The sequence below is a fragment of the Kryptolebias marmoratus genome, linkage group LG22 (genome assembly GCF_001649575.2).
Source record: "Kryptolebias marmoratus isolate JLee-2015 linkage group LG22, ASM164957v2, whole genome shotgun sequence".
Lineage (NCBI taxonomy): Eukaryota > Metazoa > Chordata > Actinopteri > Cyprinodontiformes > Rivulidae > Kryptolebias > Kryptolebias marmoratus.
This window is the reverse complement of record NC_051451.1, coordinates 28,506,455-28,520,959: the sequence shown is the minus strand read 5'-3', so window position 1 is coordinate 28,520,959 and position 14,505 is coordinate 28,506,455. Positions and strand designations below refer to the sequence as shown.

Sequence of the window (14,505 nt, the reverse complement as noted above, 5' to 3'; positions counted from 1 at the left end):
GAGGAAGGAATAAATGCAAGATGGCTCCTCATATAAAAACAGTCTTCTGGGTTTCTCCGAACGAGCAACGAAATAAGTCTCTATTTCTCGTCAGGTTGAAGTATTTATCCGCGGACAGCTCCGAGGGGTGAGCGGGGCCTCAGCTTCCTGGTCTCCGGGGACAGTTACCGGCGGACGGAGGCGGCGGCGGGGGACAACTTTGCGGACATGACGGAGGTTGAGAGCTGGATGTCCTCGTAGAGACGGAGTCGGACCGGCTGGACGGCAGCTAGTTAGCGCTACCTGCTAACCGGCTAATGACTGTACCTTTACCTTTCCCGTCATATATGGGAATAAATATATGAAGTGACTGAGTGCGCGTTGACCGTGGGACGTTGAGGAGTCATGGCCGTGTCGAGGTGAGGAAGAGTCCCGGTCCTCCGAGGTGCTAACAAGCTAACAAGCTAGCTGCAGTTTAGCCGAGAATAGCGTGGTGATGGCCGACTAACGCTGAGCTAAACCTCCTTAACCTTTCAGAGTAATTAGTTACCAAACGGAGGCAGTTGGCTGGATTTTAATCTGTTGTTAATGGAGGGTCATAAATGAGTCTTATATAGTTCGGTTTCGGGCAACTATTAGAAAGTTTGGTGGGGAAAGCCATGTTTCTGCCTCTGTTAGCTCAACAACAAGATCAGATTATCAGTCTTATAAAGACAGGAGTGGGCTGAGATGATATTCAGTGTTAAACTAAACACTCAGAGTTATTTCCAGCCCGGCTTGATGGTGAAACTGACCGACATTTGTCTCTTTCTGTCTGTTTTTGTTTTTTAGTCCATTAGGTTTTCTGGTTTTATAGATGGATAACTGCATCCAAATCCTCCACTTCTGTTTAAATGTCTTCTAGGATGTTAGAAGACAAACATACCTTCAGTCTTCAAATATATTTACAGTTTAAAGCACCTTTTATACTTTGGGCTGTCAGTGTTTTACAGCCAATTAAACAACTAACATAAAGGTAAAATAAACAAGTAATTAAGACTGAATAAAATTAGAATTATTCATAATTCAATTAGGTGTCAAATTAGAAGCTAAACTAACATAAAATAGACTTGCTAAAACTTGTAAGTTAAGGTTTTAACTTTAGGTCAGACTGAACAGATGAATGAGTTTAATTTAAAAACATCAAATGTCTCAGCGTCTCAGCCGTGGGACAGCTGTCCCACAGGTGGGACGTCTCACTGAGGGTTTTAGTTCTGACTTCAGGGACAATTTAAAAACCATGAATGATTTTAAACATTAAAAGCAGTTTCTGCGTGCATGGACAGCCAGCGAAGACACCTTAACGTTGGCGTGACGTGAACTCTTCCTTTTGTACCTTCTGATTTCATTTAAAGACACAAAAAGGAGCTGAAACATGTCAACTTTTCTTCCAGCCTTGTAGCCCGAGGAAGCATCAGGACCGGTGTTATCAGTGTTTTTATTTTCGTTTTGCTGACTTGTTTCCAGACTCGACCGTCTGTTTATCCTGCTGGACACGGGAACAACACCGGTAACCAGGAAGGCAGCAGCCCAGCAGCTTGGAGAGGTCGTCAAACTTCACCCGCATGAGCTCAATAACCTCTTATCAAAGGTGTGTATCTGATGTTTAAAGGGGTTAAAAGATCTGGACTGTTAGTCGACAGAAAGATTAGTTTCTGACAGAAATCACCTTGTTGTCGTCAGGTCCTGACCTACCTGAGGAGTCCCAGCTGGGACACTCGGATCGCAGCGGGTCAAGCCGTGGAGGCCATCGTGAAGAATATCCCCGAGTGGAACCCGGCTCCCGGGCCTAAAGATGGTAGGATTCAGGGTCAAACTGTAGCCCGCGTTTAGCTCGTTTCAGAATGTACGATTATTAGTTTATTGATTATTAGATTATTATTATTATTTTTCTGTCAGATTTGCAGCAGTAGTTTCTCAGCATGTATGATAATGTTTCTAACTGAAGGAGGTAAAAGTTCTGGGTCTTCAGAAGAATCCTTGATGTGGAAAATGCTTTAAATTAAAGGCCTTCAGGGACGTTTCAGCACAGACGCTTTAAATGATTCTGATCTTTGTTTCCTTCAGAATCTCGTGCAGATTTGTCTCCGGAGGACTCGTCCTGCGACCGGTTGAATTTTTACCACTTTGACATCTCCCGCCTGCTCAAACACGGAGCGTCGCTCCTCGGATCTGCTGGAGCCGAGTTTGAGCTGCAAGAAGAGAAAACCGGTGCGTAACGGCTTCTTTAGTTTCTGCTTCTCGTTCTGTTGTAAATTTAATTGGAATTTGAGTGAAGAAAGCTGCTTCTCTTTTCTTTGGTCATTTCTTTTCTTTTTTAACTTGTCTGTTGATTATTTGTGAAATATTTAGTTGCCTTCCTGTGATCTGATGTAATTTCCTGTCCAGCGTTTAAGGAGACATTTAGGCCTATCATGATGCTGTTCTTGCACTTGTTTGTGATTTCAGACACTTTTTTTGTTCCCATCTACATCCCCTCCTCTCCAGAATCCCACTCGACTGTAGCGGTTTCCTCCTGACTTCCTTCCCTGTGTTTTCAGGTGAGATGGACCCGAAGGAACGTCTCGCTCGTCAGAGGAAGCTGCTCCAGAAGAAGCTCGGCCTGGACATGGGTGCTGCGATCGGGATGGACACGGAGGAGCTGTTCGACGACGAAGACTTGGATTATTCCTACCAAGCCAGCGGGCTTAAAGCTCAGGAGATGAGACCGACAGCTGGCTGCAGCTCCCGAAACCATGTGGTGAGTGTCTGTTTCAGCTTTCGGACCTTCGTTCTTTGGCCTGAAAGACATGTTTGCTGCCTGGATCAAGTTATTGTGTTTGTTTCAAACTAGTTCAACAAAAAGTAGCATGAAGGTGTGTCTGTGGCTTTGAATTAGCTTTAAAGTGAAACCTGATGGAGTTTGGTGTGTTTATAGTCCACTAGGGCTGGAACAGTCCATGTATTTGTAGAGAAGCGCCAACAAACACATCAGTCACACGTCATCACCGCTCGCTTTAATTAACTCATTTTACTCTCAGCCACGACAGAAAAGAAGCAGAGAAAGGTACTGTTTTAAAACTTTACACCAAACAATCATGTTTGGTTCAGAATAACCTGTAGGTTTAATTTAAATCAGCTGCGTGGAAAAGCTCTGCTGATCAGAGCGAGGCGACAGGAGCAGGTACGGCAGGCACTTCTGTCATTTAATTGACTCTTTGAAAACTACCGTGGCAAGCCATTAGTTGATTTAATAAATATCCCTGATATAAAACATCATTTTTTCTCATCAGCACTTTGAGTCTCTCACATTTTATTTATTTAGTATTTTCCTGTTATAAGATGTTCAGTTCTGTTGGTTTTTATTTTGCATCAAACTTCTGCTAAAGATAAACTTTACGTTACAAAGTTTAGTTTCAGTCTCACAGATTTCTGCTGTTTTTGAGTCTTAATTTCTATATTTTCAAAGCGTGTTTTGTTTGGAGATGCACGTAAAGTTATTCTGTTAAATCTTTGTTGAGATGCAGTAAATCTGTCTTTTTCTAAACCTACAGTAAATATGAATGAAGTCACCTGTTTGACGTACAGATTTATATTTCTGTGATGTTTTGAACCATCGTAATCCTGACTTCTTGGTTGCAGACGATTCAAGCTGCTGAACTGATAGACTCGGAGTTTCGGCCTTGTTTGAGCAGCCGACAGAAGAATAAAGCCAAGAGGATGGCTAAACTGGTGGCAAAACAAAAGTCCAGAGATTTGGATCCAAATGAGAAGAGGTGAAATCATCTGCGTGCTCATACCTCGTTTACAGCCACATTTATTAGAATCAATGAGGAAAAATGTCCTGATTTTATTCCACGTATAAACCTGTACTGCAGTAGTTCTGATTTATAAAGACTTTAATTTTCTCAACTTTTTAGCAACGACAGTTTTGAAGGAGAACCTGAGGAGAAACGAAGAAAAACAACCAACGTGGTCATCGACCAGCCAGCCACCGAACATAAAGTCTTAGTTGACAATGTCCTGAATAATTCCAGTCTTCTAGAGGAGGTAAAGACCATAAAACAGCTTCTTATACCTCTGGTTTCAGTTATAGGATTAATGTTGTTGCTGTGATTCTTAGACACTCGAGTGGCCTCTGGAGAACTTCTGTGAAGAACTTTGCAACGATCTCTTCAATCCTTCATGGGAGGTAAAACCCGGATTCTTACTTTGAATCCCTTTAAACAAAAAATAACAACTATGTTTGAATGTTAGTTAATTTAAAGACTGGAAAGATCGGTGTCACGTTCGCAGGTCCGTCATGGTGCCGGCACGGGTCTTAGAGAAATCCTCAAGTCTCACGGCGCTGCAGGAGGGAAAGTGGTTGGAAGCACTGCAGAGCAGGTCCGGTCATGTTTTTAAAGATGGCTGTATTTATGGCGTGCAGACCTTCATGGTTTCCTTTCGGTTTAGATGCTGCGACAGCACCAGGGGTGGATCGATGATCTGGTCATCCGTCTCCTCTGCGTGTTTGCTTTGGATCGCTTTGGAGACTTCGTATCAGATGAGGTATTTTATTGCTCCGGAACTGAACAGGGCACATAAAAATCAATCATTACAGATGCAAACAGCTGACTCCATGGATTATACCTGTGTTACAGCTGCAGTTTGTGTGTTTGTTGTGTTGGTGTGGTCTGCCAGGTGGTGGCTCCTGTCAGGGAGACGTGTGCTCAGACTCTCGGTGTGGCTCTTCGTCACATGAACGAGAACGGTGTCTTCATGACGGTCGACGTCCTGCTGAAGCTGCTGAAAGAGGACCAGTGGGAGGTCCGTCATGGAGGCCTGCTGGGGATCAAGTACGCCTTGGCCGTCCGTCAGGTACCAGCTGTTTCACGTTTATATGAGAGGATGCTCGATGCTGTTAGGGTGTATTGTTTTAGAGCAGGGCAGATTCATAGATTAAAGTTGCTGCAGGTAAAAAGTGACTGACCTGAACTTGAAGTTGCCTCGATTAGCCACGAATCTAAGGTGATGGGTGTTTGTGTGCTGATCCTCTGCCTGTTGTTGTCTCAGGACCTGATTTCTGTTTTACTGCCCCGAGTCCTGCCTGCCATCACTGAGGGCCTGCAGGACCTGGATGATGATGTCAGGGCGGTGGCGGCTTCGGCCCTCATCCCAGTGGTGGAGGGGTTGGTGCAACTTTTACCCGATAAGGTCAGAGATTAAATTCTCTTCTGCATCATAACAAGCCGTGTAACGGAGAAGTTGGATCTCTGCTGTTCTTCCTGTTTGCAAAGTCAGTATAATTTGGTGTCCCACAGGTACCATTCATCGTCAACACATTATGGGATGCTCTTCTGGACCTGGATGATCTGACGGCCTCCACCAACAGCATCATGACTTTGCTGTCCCTGCTGCTGACCTACCCACAGGTCCGACAGTGCAGGTAACTGTCTGTGGGCCGCTGCAGCAGTTATACGTGTGTGTGTGTGTGTTTAATTCACCCGTCTTCCTCGTTCCAGCTTGCAGCAGTCACTCACAGTCCTGGTTCCTCGCGTTTGGCCGTTCTTAAGACACACGATCTCATCGGTTAGAAAGGCGGCGCTGGAGACTCTGTACACTCTGCTATCCAAGGCCGAGCAGGTAAACTCAACCACAGGTAACATACCAGGTGTTTGTGACAGAGAAATTTGGCCGGAGAAATTTGTTGTTAAAGGTAAAACGGTTAAAACAAAAAGCTAAAACCAGCAAACGGCTCTTAGCAGGTGTGAGCTTTTAACCACAAAGACCAGCTAAACTGTAGCTAAAAGCAGAGAGCACAGGGCTTTCATGGATTTGATGTCCTTTTATGATTTAAACAATGTTAGAAAACCAACAATCACAGCTGTAATGTCCTGAACAAGCTGAAAGATAAAACAGCTGAATGAGTTGATCCACAGTATCAACAGTTATTTATCTGCTTACTGCTGTTAGAAAGGAAACTAGCTGTAATGTTTAGAGTTGCTGTTAAAGCTGTTTTTGTTTGTTTTTTCTCAGAGTTGTGCAGTTTGGATCAACCCAATATTACAAGATATGCTGCGGCACATTTTCCAGTCCTGCATCCTGGAAAGCAACGAGGAAATCCTTGAACTGACGCAGAAGGTCCGTAGGTGAAGCCCCACCACTCCTCCCAACACAGCCAGAGTTTAAAGATGTGAATGTTTGTGTGTGCAGGTGTGGATGGAGCTGCTGTCTCAGGCGCCCCAGCAGTACGTGGTCGCAGCCAGCTGCCCGTGGATGGGAGCCTGGCTCTGCCTCATGATGCAGGCCTCACACATTCCCATAGACCTGAACATGCTGCTGGAGGTCAAGGCCCGCTCCAAGGTTGTCCTCTTTAAAGAACAGCTGTATGCTTAGAATCAGACGTGGGCAAAAACATATTATAAAAAAGATGACACATCGTCTCATTTTGTCCTCTTTTTTTTTTTTTTTTTGAGTCCTAAAGTAAGTTGAGTATTGTTGATACGACAGGATAAGGCCGGGACTAAGGCACGCCAAGGGACCAATCAGGTGAAGGAAACGATTCAGGAGTATATAGCCGGTGCTGAGACGGTGACAGAAGATCCCGTGACCCGGGACTATGTGGTGGTTCGGGCGCGACTCATGGCTGCAAAGTAAGTTAGAACAACATGAAGAAACGAACTTCTTACCCAACGTGGTTTTATTTGAGATGTTTAAAAGCTTTTCTTCTGTCTGATTCTGTAATGCAGGCTGCTGGGGGCTCTGTGTCGGTGTATCTGCGACCCTCAGCTCAACGCTGCGTCTCAGGAGATCAGACCGGCCGAGTCGTTGGGTCAGCTGCTGCTCTTCCACCTCAACTCCAAGTCGGCCCTGCAGCGGATAGCGGTGGCACTGGTGCTCTGCGAGTGGGCGGCGCTGCAGAAGGTGAGGCTCAGCCGAACATGTTGCTAGCAGAGGAAAACGGACTCAGGCGTGAATTGGGTTTCTCTCATTCCTTTTAGGATTGCCAGATGGTGTCGTCCATGGTGCAGCCTCGGCTTCTGGCCATCCTGACAGAGCAGCTGTATTACGATGAGATTGCTATTCCCTTCACACGCATGCAGAACGAGTGCAAGCAGCTCATCTCGTTACTCGCCGAGGCACACGTGGACCTTCAGGACCGCCTCAACTGCAGCGTTTTCACCATCGACCAAGCCAGCGAACTGGTAAGATAATTTATATACAGCATTATTTTCTCCTAACTGAGGACAGCCCACTTATTCTGAGTGGAAGTTATAAATATCTTACCTGTTGTAGATGGCTGTTTGAACGACCTCAGTTTGAAGAAATAATTGGATTCAGACTGGATTAATAAACTAACAGAAAGGCCGAGACCAGAGTGGAGTGTTTGTCTTGGTTCATGCAGGCGCTATTTTATAAACCTTTAGGTTTCCCTGAAGGGTTTCATGTTAAAATACTGTTAAAATAACAAAAATACAAAACCACACCTGCAAAAGGAACGGGTCAAAGCTTATCAGTCGTTCAGAAAGCCATCTACAACAGGTAAGATGTTAATTTAGAACTTTTACACAAAGGTCCACTTAAAATGGCCACGCCCATTTTATTTTTAAATGTTAAAAGACTTTTAAAATCATACATTTGTGAATGTTTAAGAAACTAGTTTTGGTTTTATTTTGTAGCTTGAATAAACAGATTTTCTTGCTCTTATTATGAGTCGGTTCCGTCTTTGTTTCCTGAACTGACAGCTTTGCTAATAATTAATCTCATGGAGAAGTCCGACACATCCACCTTCTTGTTCTCCTCCAGGTCACCAGCATGTTTACGGAGACGACGTCGGGCCTGAACGTGAAGTCCAAGCAGTGGCTGGCTCTGGAGAGTAAACGGCAGCAGGCTCAGGCTACAGTGACGGAGACCAACTTGGAGTGGCAGCAGCTGCATCAGCGTGTCCACCTGTTCGCAGCGTGTGCGGTGATCAACCTGCAGATGCTTCCTGACAAACTCAACCCTGTGGTCCGGCCTCTGATGGAGGCCGTCAAACGGGAGGAGAACATGCTGATCCAGAGCTACGCCGCCTCGTTTATCGCCAAGCTGCTGCAGCAGTGTGCCAGCCGCTCGCCGTGCCCTAACCCCAAGATCATCAAAAACCTCTGTGCCTCGTCCTGCGTGGACCCCGCAGTCACGCCATTGTCCGGTTGCCCCGTGCCCTCGTCGCAGGAAACTGTCAAAGGTCAGGATGTTCCTGTGAGCTCATCATCAACACCGGGGTGAAAGTTCAAGTTTTTCATTTTCTTTTGTTTTCATTTGAAGTTGCTGGGCTGGAAAAAGATGGGATCCATCACATGGTCAACAAAACCCGCGGGATCATCACCCTGTACCGACACCAAAAAGCTGCGTTTGCCATCACCAGCAAGAGAGGTCCGGCCCCAAAAGCCCCAAAGACCCCCACAGCAGAGCTTCCTCCAGGAAGCACCATAAGCACCGATAATGACGAGGTACCAAGAGTTAAAGAAAAGTTTTCCTCCTCATTAACTTTATGTCAGGTGGTTTCAAACAGTGTTTTCTTCTCCTCCCAGACGAAGAAGCCGTTACTGATTCAGCGGCGAGGAGCAGAGTTCACCCTGACAACCATTGCCAGGCACTTCGGTGCAAACCTCACCAAGTGTCTGCCGTACCTCTGGGAGAACACGGTGGGACCTTTGAGAACGGTGGCCATGGCAAACCTGTGTATTGGTATGTTTTGTTTGTTTTTATTGAAAGGCACCGTGGACCTGTCGAGCTCGGAGTCACGGTTTCTCCTCTGATTGTTTCAGATCGGTCGGCCCAGCTGGAACGAGGCGATGCTGCAGCTCAGGACCTGGTCAACTCTCTGCAAGTTCTGGAAGTCATAGCTGGAGCCATGGCTGCAGAACTCAGACCTCTGGTAAGACAAAAAGGGCCAAAGCTCTGCTTTTAAAGACAACTTAAAGTCAGCAAATTATTGAACAGGTTCTGTTTTTTCCTTCTCTAGTTACTGGAACACCTACCTCACCTGTTCACCTGCCTGCAGCACCCGTATACTGCAGTACGACACATGGCGGCGCGTTGCGTCGGTGTGCTCAGTAAGATCGCCACGCTGGAGACCATGAACAGCTTCCTGGAGTGCGTCCTCCACTGGTTGGCTGCCATCGATGACTGCACCAAGCAGGAGGGCGCCATCGAGGCTTTAGCTTGTATCCTTCAGGAAAAACAAAAAGATCTACTGACGTGGAGTTGGGTGTCAACACTGAGTCAGCATTAAATCGAGTAAGAGATTGATTTTGATTTCAGTCGGTTCTCTTTCCGAATCTGCTTCAACCTACAGGCTGTATTTTTGTCGTCTTCAGCTCTTTCTAGCTACCGTCTTGCCAGTGTTAGCTTTTAGCTTTTTCTACTTTTTTAACTTAGTTTTAAGGAAAATGTGTTTGCGTTGGCGTCTGTCTCTGCAGCCTTTTGTCCTTGACCAGCGTGTCTCCAGGTGTGATGGAGCAGCTGGATGTGGACATCGTGCCGTACATCGTGCTGCTGGTGGTTCCGGTGTTGGGCCGGATGAGCGACCCCAGTGACAGCATCCGTTTTATGGCCACTCAGTGTTTCGCGACTCTGATCCGCCTGCTGCCGCTAGAGGTAATATAGCAGACATGACATCATGAATGTTGTGATGATGAAAGTCCTCCCTGAGTCCTACAGTTTCTCTTTCTGAGGAGGCTCTGCCACCGTACTTTATTTTCTCTGCTTCTACATTTTGATGTTTTATGTTGTGTCATGAAGTTCTCTTCCTTTTAACAGGCAGGTATACCTGACCCACCCGCCATGTCTGCTGACCTGATCGAGCAGAAAGTCAGAGAGCGCCACTTCCTGGAGCAGCTGTTAGATGGCAGGAAGCTGGAGAACTACAAGATCCCTGTGCCGATTAAAGCCGAGCTCAGGAAATACCAGCAGGTCTGTCGGTTTATTAGACTAAAAGTTCACAAACCAGTTAAACGGATGAGGTCCTCTGACTGAAGGAGTCGTTTTCTGGCTCTGATCTTTATTCACGTAGATTCCTTCTCATTAGATCTTCTCATCTTGTGGTTTTGCAGGATGGAGTGAACTGGTTGGCCTTTCTGAATAAATACAAGCTGCATGGAATCCTGTGTGACGACATGGGTCTGGGGAAGACGCTGCAGTCCATCTGCATCCTGGCAGGAGATCACTACCTCAGGTACTTTCAACAAGGCCTTTAATCGTTGTTTTAATCCCAGTGTAATGAAACTTTCCTCTGTCAGTTCTTATAATTTGTCCTTTTATGTTTGACATAAAAGGACAAATATAAGGCAGGGCTGCGTCCGAGTCGGCTTCTTTAAACCGTCCGCTCTCTCTCTGAAGACGTCTGTTCGTTTATTTCAGGGCACAGGAATACGCCAAGACGAAGGCAGCAGACTGCAGCGCTCTGCCCTCCCTGGTGGTGTGTCCTCCCACGCTCACAGGCCACTGGGTGGACGAAGTGGCCAAGTTCTGCACCAAAGAGTACCTCAACCCGCTGCATTACACGGGTCCTCCCACAGAACGCATGCGGTACGGATTACTCACTTTGTTGCAAATAAATCAGAGCCTGATTCATTCCCCCTCACTGAATGAAGTGTCCTCCTTCAGGTTGCAGCATCAGGTGAAGAAACACAATCTTATAGTCGCCTCCTATGATGTTGTTCGGAATGACATCGACTTTTTTAGGTCAGTCTCCTCCTCTTTGTGTCGCTGCAGCCACCCCCGTTCTGTTTCACCATTTTATGTTTTTATTCCCCACAGAAACATCAAATTTAATTACTGTATTCTTGATGAGGGTCACATCATCAAGAATGGGAAAACCAAACTTTCCAAAGCCATAAAACAGTTAGCTGCTAACTTCAGAGTCATCTTATCAGGAACACCCATTCAGGTGAGGGCTCGCAGCGACCGGCTGCTGGAGATTTGACTCGACAGCAGCGTTCACGTTTTCCTCTTCCTGTCCTCAGAACAACGTCCTGGAGCTCTGGTCGCTGTTCGACTTCCTCATGCCGGGCTTCCTGGGAACAGAGCGGCAGTTCGCTGCTCGCTACGGGAAACCCATCCTGGCCAGCCGAGACGCCAAGAGCTCCTCGCGAGAACAGGAAGCAGGCACGTTGGCTCGCCGTCCCTTTGAATAAAACGTCTGGTCTGTTAACGTGATGTTTAGTGATTATAATAAGTTGTCCTCCTCATTAGGAGTCCTGGCCATGGAAGCCTTACATCGACAGGTCTTACCTTTCCTTCTGAGGAGGATGAAGGAGGACGTCCTCCAGGATCTTCCTCCCAAAATAATTCAGGACTATTACTGCAACCTGAGTCCTCTGCAGGTGCGTCTGTCTCATGGGCTGCTCATGTTGGACACTAGCCAGTCGTGCAGACGTTTTATTAAGAAACTGTCCAGTTCTGTGTACTCGGGCATGCCCTCACCTGTCAGCTGGCCGAAATGTCTGATTTAATCTGCTGGAGAACACTTTAGAAGTGATTATTATTCAGCAGCTTCAGGCTGCAGAGAACGACCCACATCACGAGTTTCTGCTCCACGACTTCAAGCTGTGACTCTTTAAACGGTAACATGGAGTTCTGACTCGCTGTTCGCAGGTTCTGCTTTACGAGGACTTTGCCAAGTCCAGAGCCAAGGCCAACGTGGAGGACAGCATCTCTTTGGCCTCTGGTGATGAAGAGGAGAAGCCCAAACTGAAGGCCACAGGTCACGTTTTCCAGGTACTCTTTAAATCCAGATTGTTACTTGAACATTAAAATGTGTAATGTCTTTAAAACCATTTATTTCTTATAAAAACTGAGCGAATTGTTTCAGGTTTTAAAACATGAACGCTGATGAAGGCCATTCTCTGCCTCCTCAGGCGTTTCCATCAGCAGCTGCTGGGGTTATTCACAGATTAACTTTAAATTATCAGACATGACAGCCCTACTTTGAATATTAAAAAAACATTTTGCTGATTTTATTCTCTGCATATAGATTTATTTTTCTCTGCCCAATAACAGTGAAGTACCTGTCAGCACCAGCAGGTGGCGCAAACGTTCAAACAACGAACACTCAGCTCGGCTAAAGGGTTAAAAAAACAGTTCAGTTTCCAAAATCAGAATAAAACATCAGAGATGTAGGAAAAACTGCTAAACATGGAGGTGGTCATCACAACATCTGCATTTCAAGTCCACAAAGATGCAACAAAAACAGGATTGTTTTAAAAAGTTTCCCCTTCAGAAGAACTTATAATCTTTATTTTTCTCTTTAACCCTTTAAAACTTTGTTTCTGTGAACTGGAGGCACAAACGCAGCAGGAAATCTGTTTAAAGCCGACACTTTAAGCTGTTTTTACCCTTTTTCTTTTTTATTTCTGACTATTTCTGTGTGATTAACGCTGTAATGAACGTTGTGTCTCCATTTCCCAGGCGCTGCAGTACCTGCGTAAGCTGTGTAACCACCCCAGCCTGGTTCTGACCCAGCAGCACCCGGAGTACAGGCGCATCACGGAGCAGCTGGCGGCTCAGAACTCGGGCCTGCGGGACATTCAGCACGCGCCCAAACTCTCCGCCTTAAAGCAGGTAACAGCCGCAGCGGCAGCCGCAGCACAGACGTTTGTTTCAGAGCTCCTCAGTAACGCTGCTGTGGTTCTGATCTGGTCCAGCTGCTGCTGGACTGCGGGCTGGGCGGCGGGGGAGGATCCGACGGCGGCACCGAGGCCGTGGTGGCCCAACACCGCGTGCTGATTTTCTGTCAGCTGAAGAGCATGCTGGATATCGTAGAACACGACCTGCTGAAGCCCAAACTGCCGACGATCACCTACCTGAGGCTGGACGGCAGCGTGCCGGCCGGCCAGCGCCACGCCATCGTCTCCAGGTCAGGAGAGCTTCGCTTTTCAAACCTGTTCAAGGATTAAGGAGCAGAAGACTGAGGTCCTGGTTTTCTCCTCAGGTTTAACAACGATCCATCCATCGACGTGCTGCTGCTCACCACACATGTCGGTGGTTTGGGTCTGAACCTGACCGGTGCTGATACTGTGGTGTTTGTAGAACATGACTGGAACCCCATGAGGGACCTGCAGGCGATGGATCGGGCTCATCGGATCGGACAGGTACCGGTGTCGAACCCAGGCTCTGGGATCCGGAGCAGGGTGGATGTAAATGAGTGTTGGTGTGTCGTCTGCAGAAACGGGTGGTGAACGTCTACAGGCTGATCACGCAGGGCACGCTGGAGGAGAAGATCATGGGGCTGCAGAAGTTCAAGATGAGCATCGCCAACACCGTCATCAACCAGGAGAACACCAGCCTGCAGAGCATGGGCACGGACCAGCTGCTCAACCTCTTCACCCTCGACAAGGTGAGGGGGAGAGACGGTGACAGGGTGAGGCTGAGAGGGGGAGAGACGGTGACAGGGTGAGGCTGAGAGGGGGAGAGACGGTGACAGGGTGAGGCTCTGTCTTGTTTCGGGGTCTCTCTGCTCCTTCCTGTCCTGCAGGTGGAACCATCGTGTCGTCCTGAACTTTGTTGTCGTCCTGAACTTTGTTGTCGTCCTGAACTTTGTTGTCGTCCTGAACTTTGTTGTCGTCCTGAACTTTGTTGTCGTCCTGCCCGTTTCAGGGCGAGAAGGCGGACGCAGGTGAGCCTTCAGCCTCGGGGAAGGCCTCCATCAGGTCGGTTCTGGACGGGCTGGGCGAGCTGTGGGACCAGCAGCAGTACGACACGGAGTACAACCTGGACAGCTTCATGCACTCGTTGCATTAGAGGCCGAGCCGGGCCAGGTCGGACCGGGCCGGGCCTCGGCTTGCAGCAATAAGGAAAACACAGCCACAATAGGAACTCTGTTACAGCACAGCTATGTTCACTTTATCAGACATCCCATAATTTCCTGTAGAAGCGATAAACTCCTCCAGTCTTCGTTCAGCAGAGGCTACTTTTCCAGCCTGCTGCCTTTTTGCACTTCCTGGACCTCCTCCCGTCACCGAGTCTTAAACGGACTGCTGCCCCCCCCCACAGGAGCGGACAGACGAGGGTTCGAGAGCTGCCTGTACAGAACCCGCAGAAACCGGTACCTTCAACTTGTCACAAGTATTTTAAAGAATTATAGATTGTACATATTTGCTGCTTTTTTTGTTTATGATGGTGGAATTGTAATAAATTCTACAAACATTTGAAGAACTTCTCTGTGTTGTTCTTTGAATGGTGATGCCAGTAGATGGTGGTGGAGGAATGAAGACAGTTTGGTTAGTTGGACTCGGGACGAAGGACACTGATTAATCAGTTTAAGGTGGTGTAAACTACTTCCTGTCAACATCACCTTCAGTTCGCTTCAAAGTCAAATTCCTTCGATCCTCTCCTGTGGTCAAACATTTCATCATCCGAAGATCTCAGTCCCTGCAGGAGTTGGACAGCTAGCCGGCTGTTGGACAGCTAGCCGGCTGTTGGACAGCTAGCCGGCTGTTGGACAATTAGCCGGCTGTTGGACAATTAGCCGGCTGTTGGACA

At 47.2% G+C, this 14,505-nt stretch overlaps 1 protein-coding gene across 3 annotated transcripts; it reads left to right on the top strand.

Annotated features, from left to right (window-relative positions):
• On the top strand, positions 1-14,172 carry btaf1 (BTAF1 RNA polymerase II, B-TFIID transcription factor-associated). Of its 3 annotated transcripts, XM_037973679.1 has the most exons (39): positions 1-398; positions 1,486-1,609; positions 1,702-1,816; positions 2,086-2,229; positions 2,559-2,758; positions 3,640-3,773; positions 3,918-4,047; positions 4,121-4,189; positions 4,294-4,383; positions 4,453-4,548; positions 4,681-4,857; positions 5,053-5,193; positions 5,301-5,425; positions 5,502-5,622; positions 6,016-6,120; positions 6,193-6,342; positions 6,490-6,632; positions 6,729-6,903; positions 6,981-7,184; positions 7,786-8,206; positions 8,287-8,471; positions 8,553-8,709; positions 8,790-8,899; positions 8,987-9,188; positions 9,473-9,621; positions 9,784-9,936; positions 10,077-10,198; positions 10,384-10,551; positions 10,630-10,707; positions 10,783-10,912; positions 10,989-11,130; positions 11,218-11,348; positions 11,620-11,742; positions 12,433-12,585; positions 12,669-12,880; positions 12,956-13,115; positions 13,190-13,389; positions 13,454-13,510; positions 13,547-14,172. In XM_037973679.1, exons 1-39 carry the CDS (start codon positions 385-387, stop codon positions 13,641-13,643), a joined length of 5,607 nt encoding a protein of 1,868 aa, XP_037829607.1. In that variant the 5' UTR covers positions 1-384; the 3' UTR covers positions 13,644-14,172. The 3 variants fall into 3 exon arrangements, with proteins under 3 accessions (XP_037829607.1, XP_024866082.1, XP_017290585.1); XM_025010314.2 differs by lacking the exon at positions 13,454-13,510 and having other exon boundaries at positions 13,190-13,384; positions 13,621-14,172; XM_017435096.3 differs by lacking the exon at positions 13,454-13,510 and having other exon boundaries at positions 2-398; positions 13,190-13,360; positions 13,621-13,764.
• The last annotated feature ends 333 nt before the right edge of the window (positions 14,173-14,505 follow it).

What these genes read in the sequence shown, in the direction of transcription:
- btaf1 (XM_037973679.1), top strand. An exon ending in TCAATAACCTCTTATCAAAG is followed by an intron (nt 1,610 to 1,701) that starts GTGTGTATCTGA and finishes TGTTGTCGTCAG; the next exon opens with GTCCTGACCTACCTGAGGAG. An exon ending in AGCTCAGGAAATACCAGCAG is followed by an intron (nt 9,937 to 10,076) that starts GTCTGTCGGTTT and finishes GTGGTTTTGCAG; the next exon opens with GATGGAGTGAACTGGTTGGC.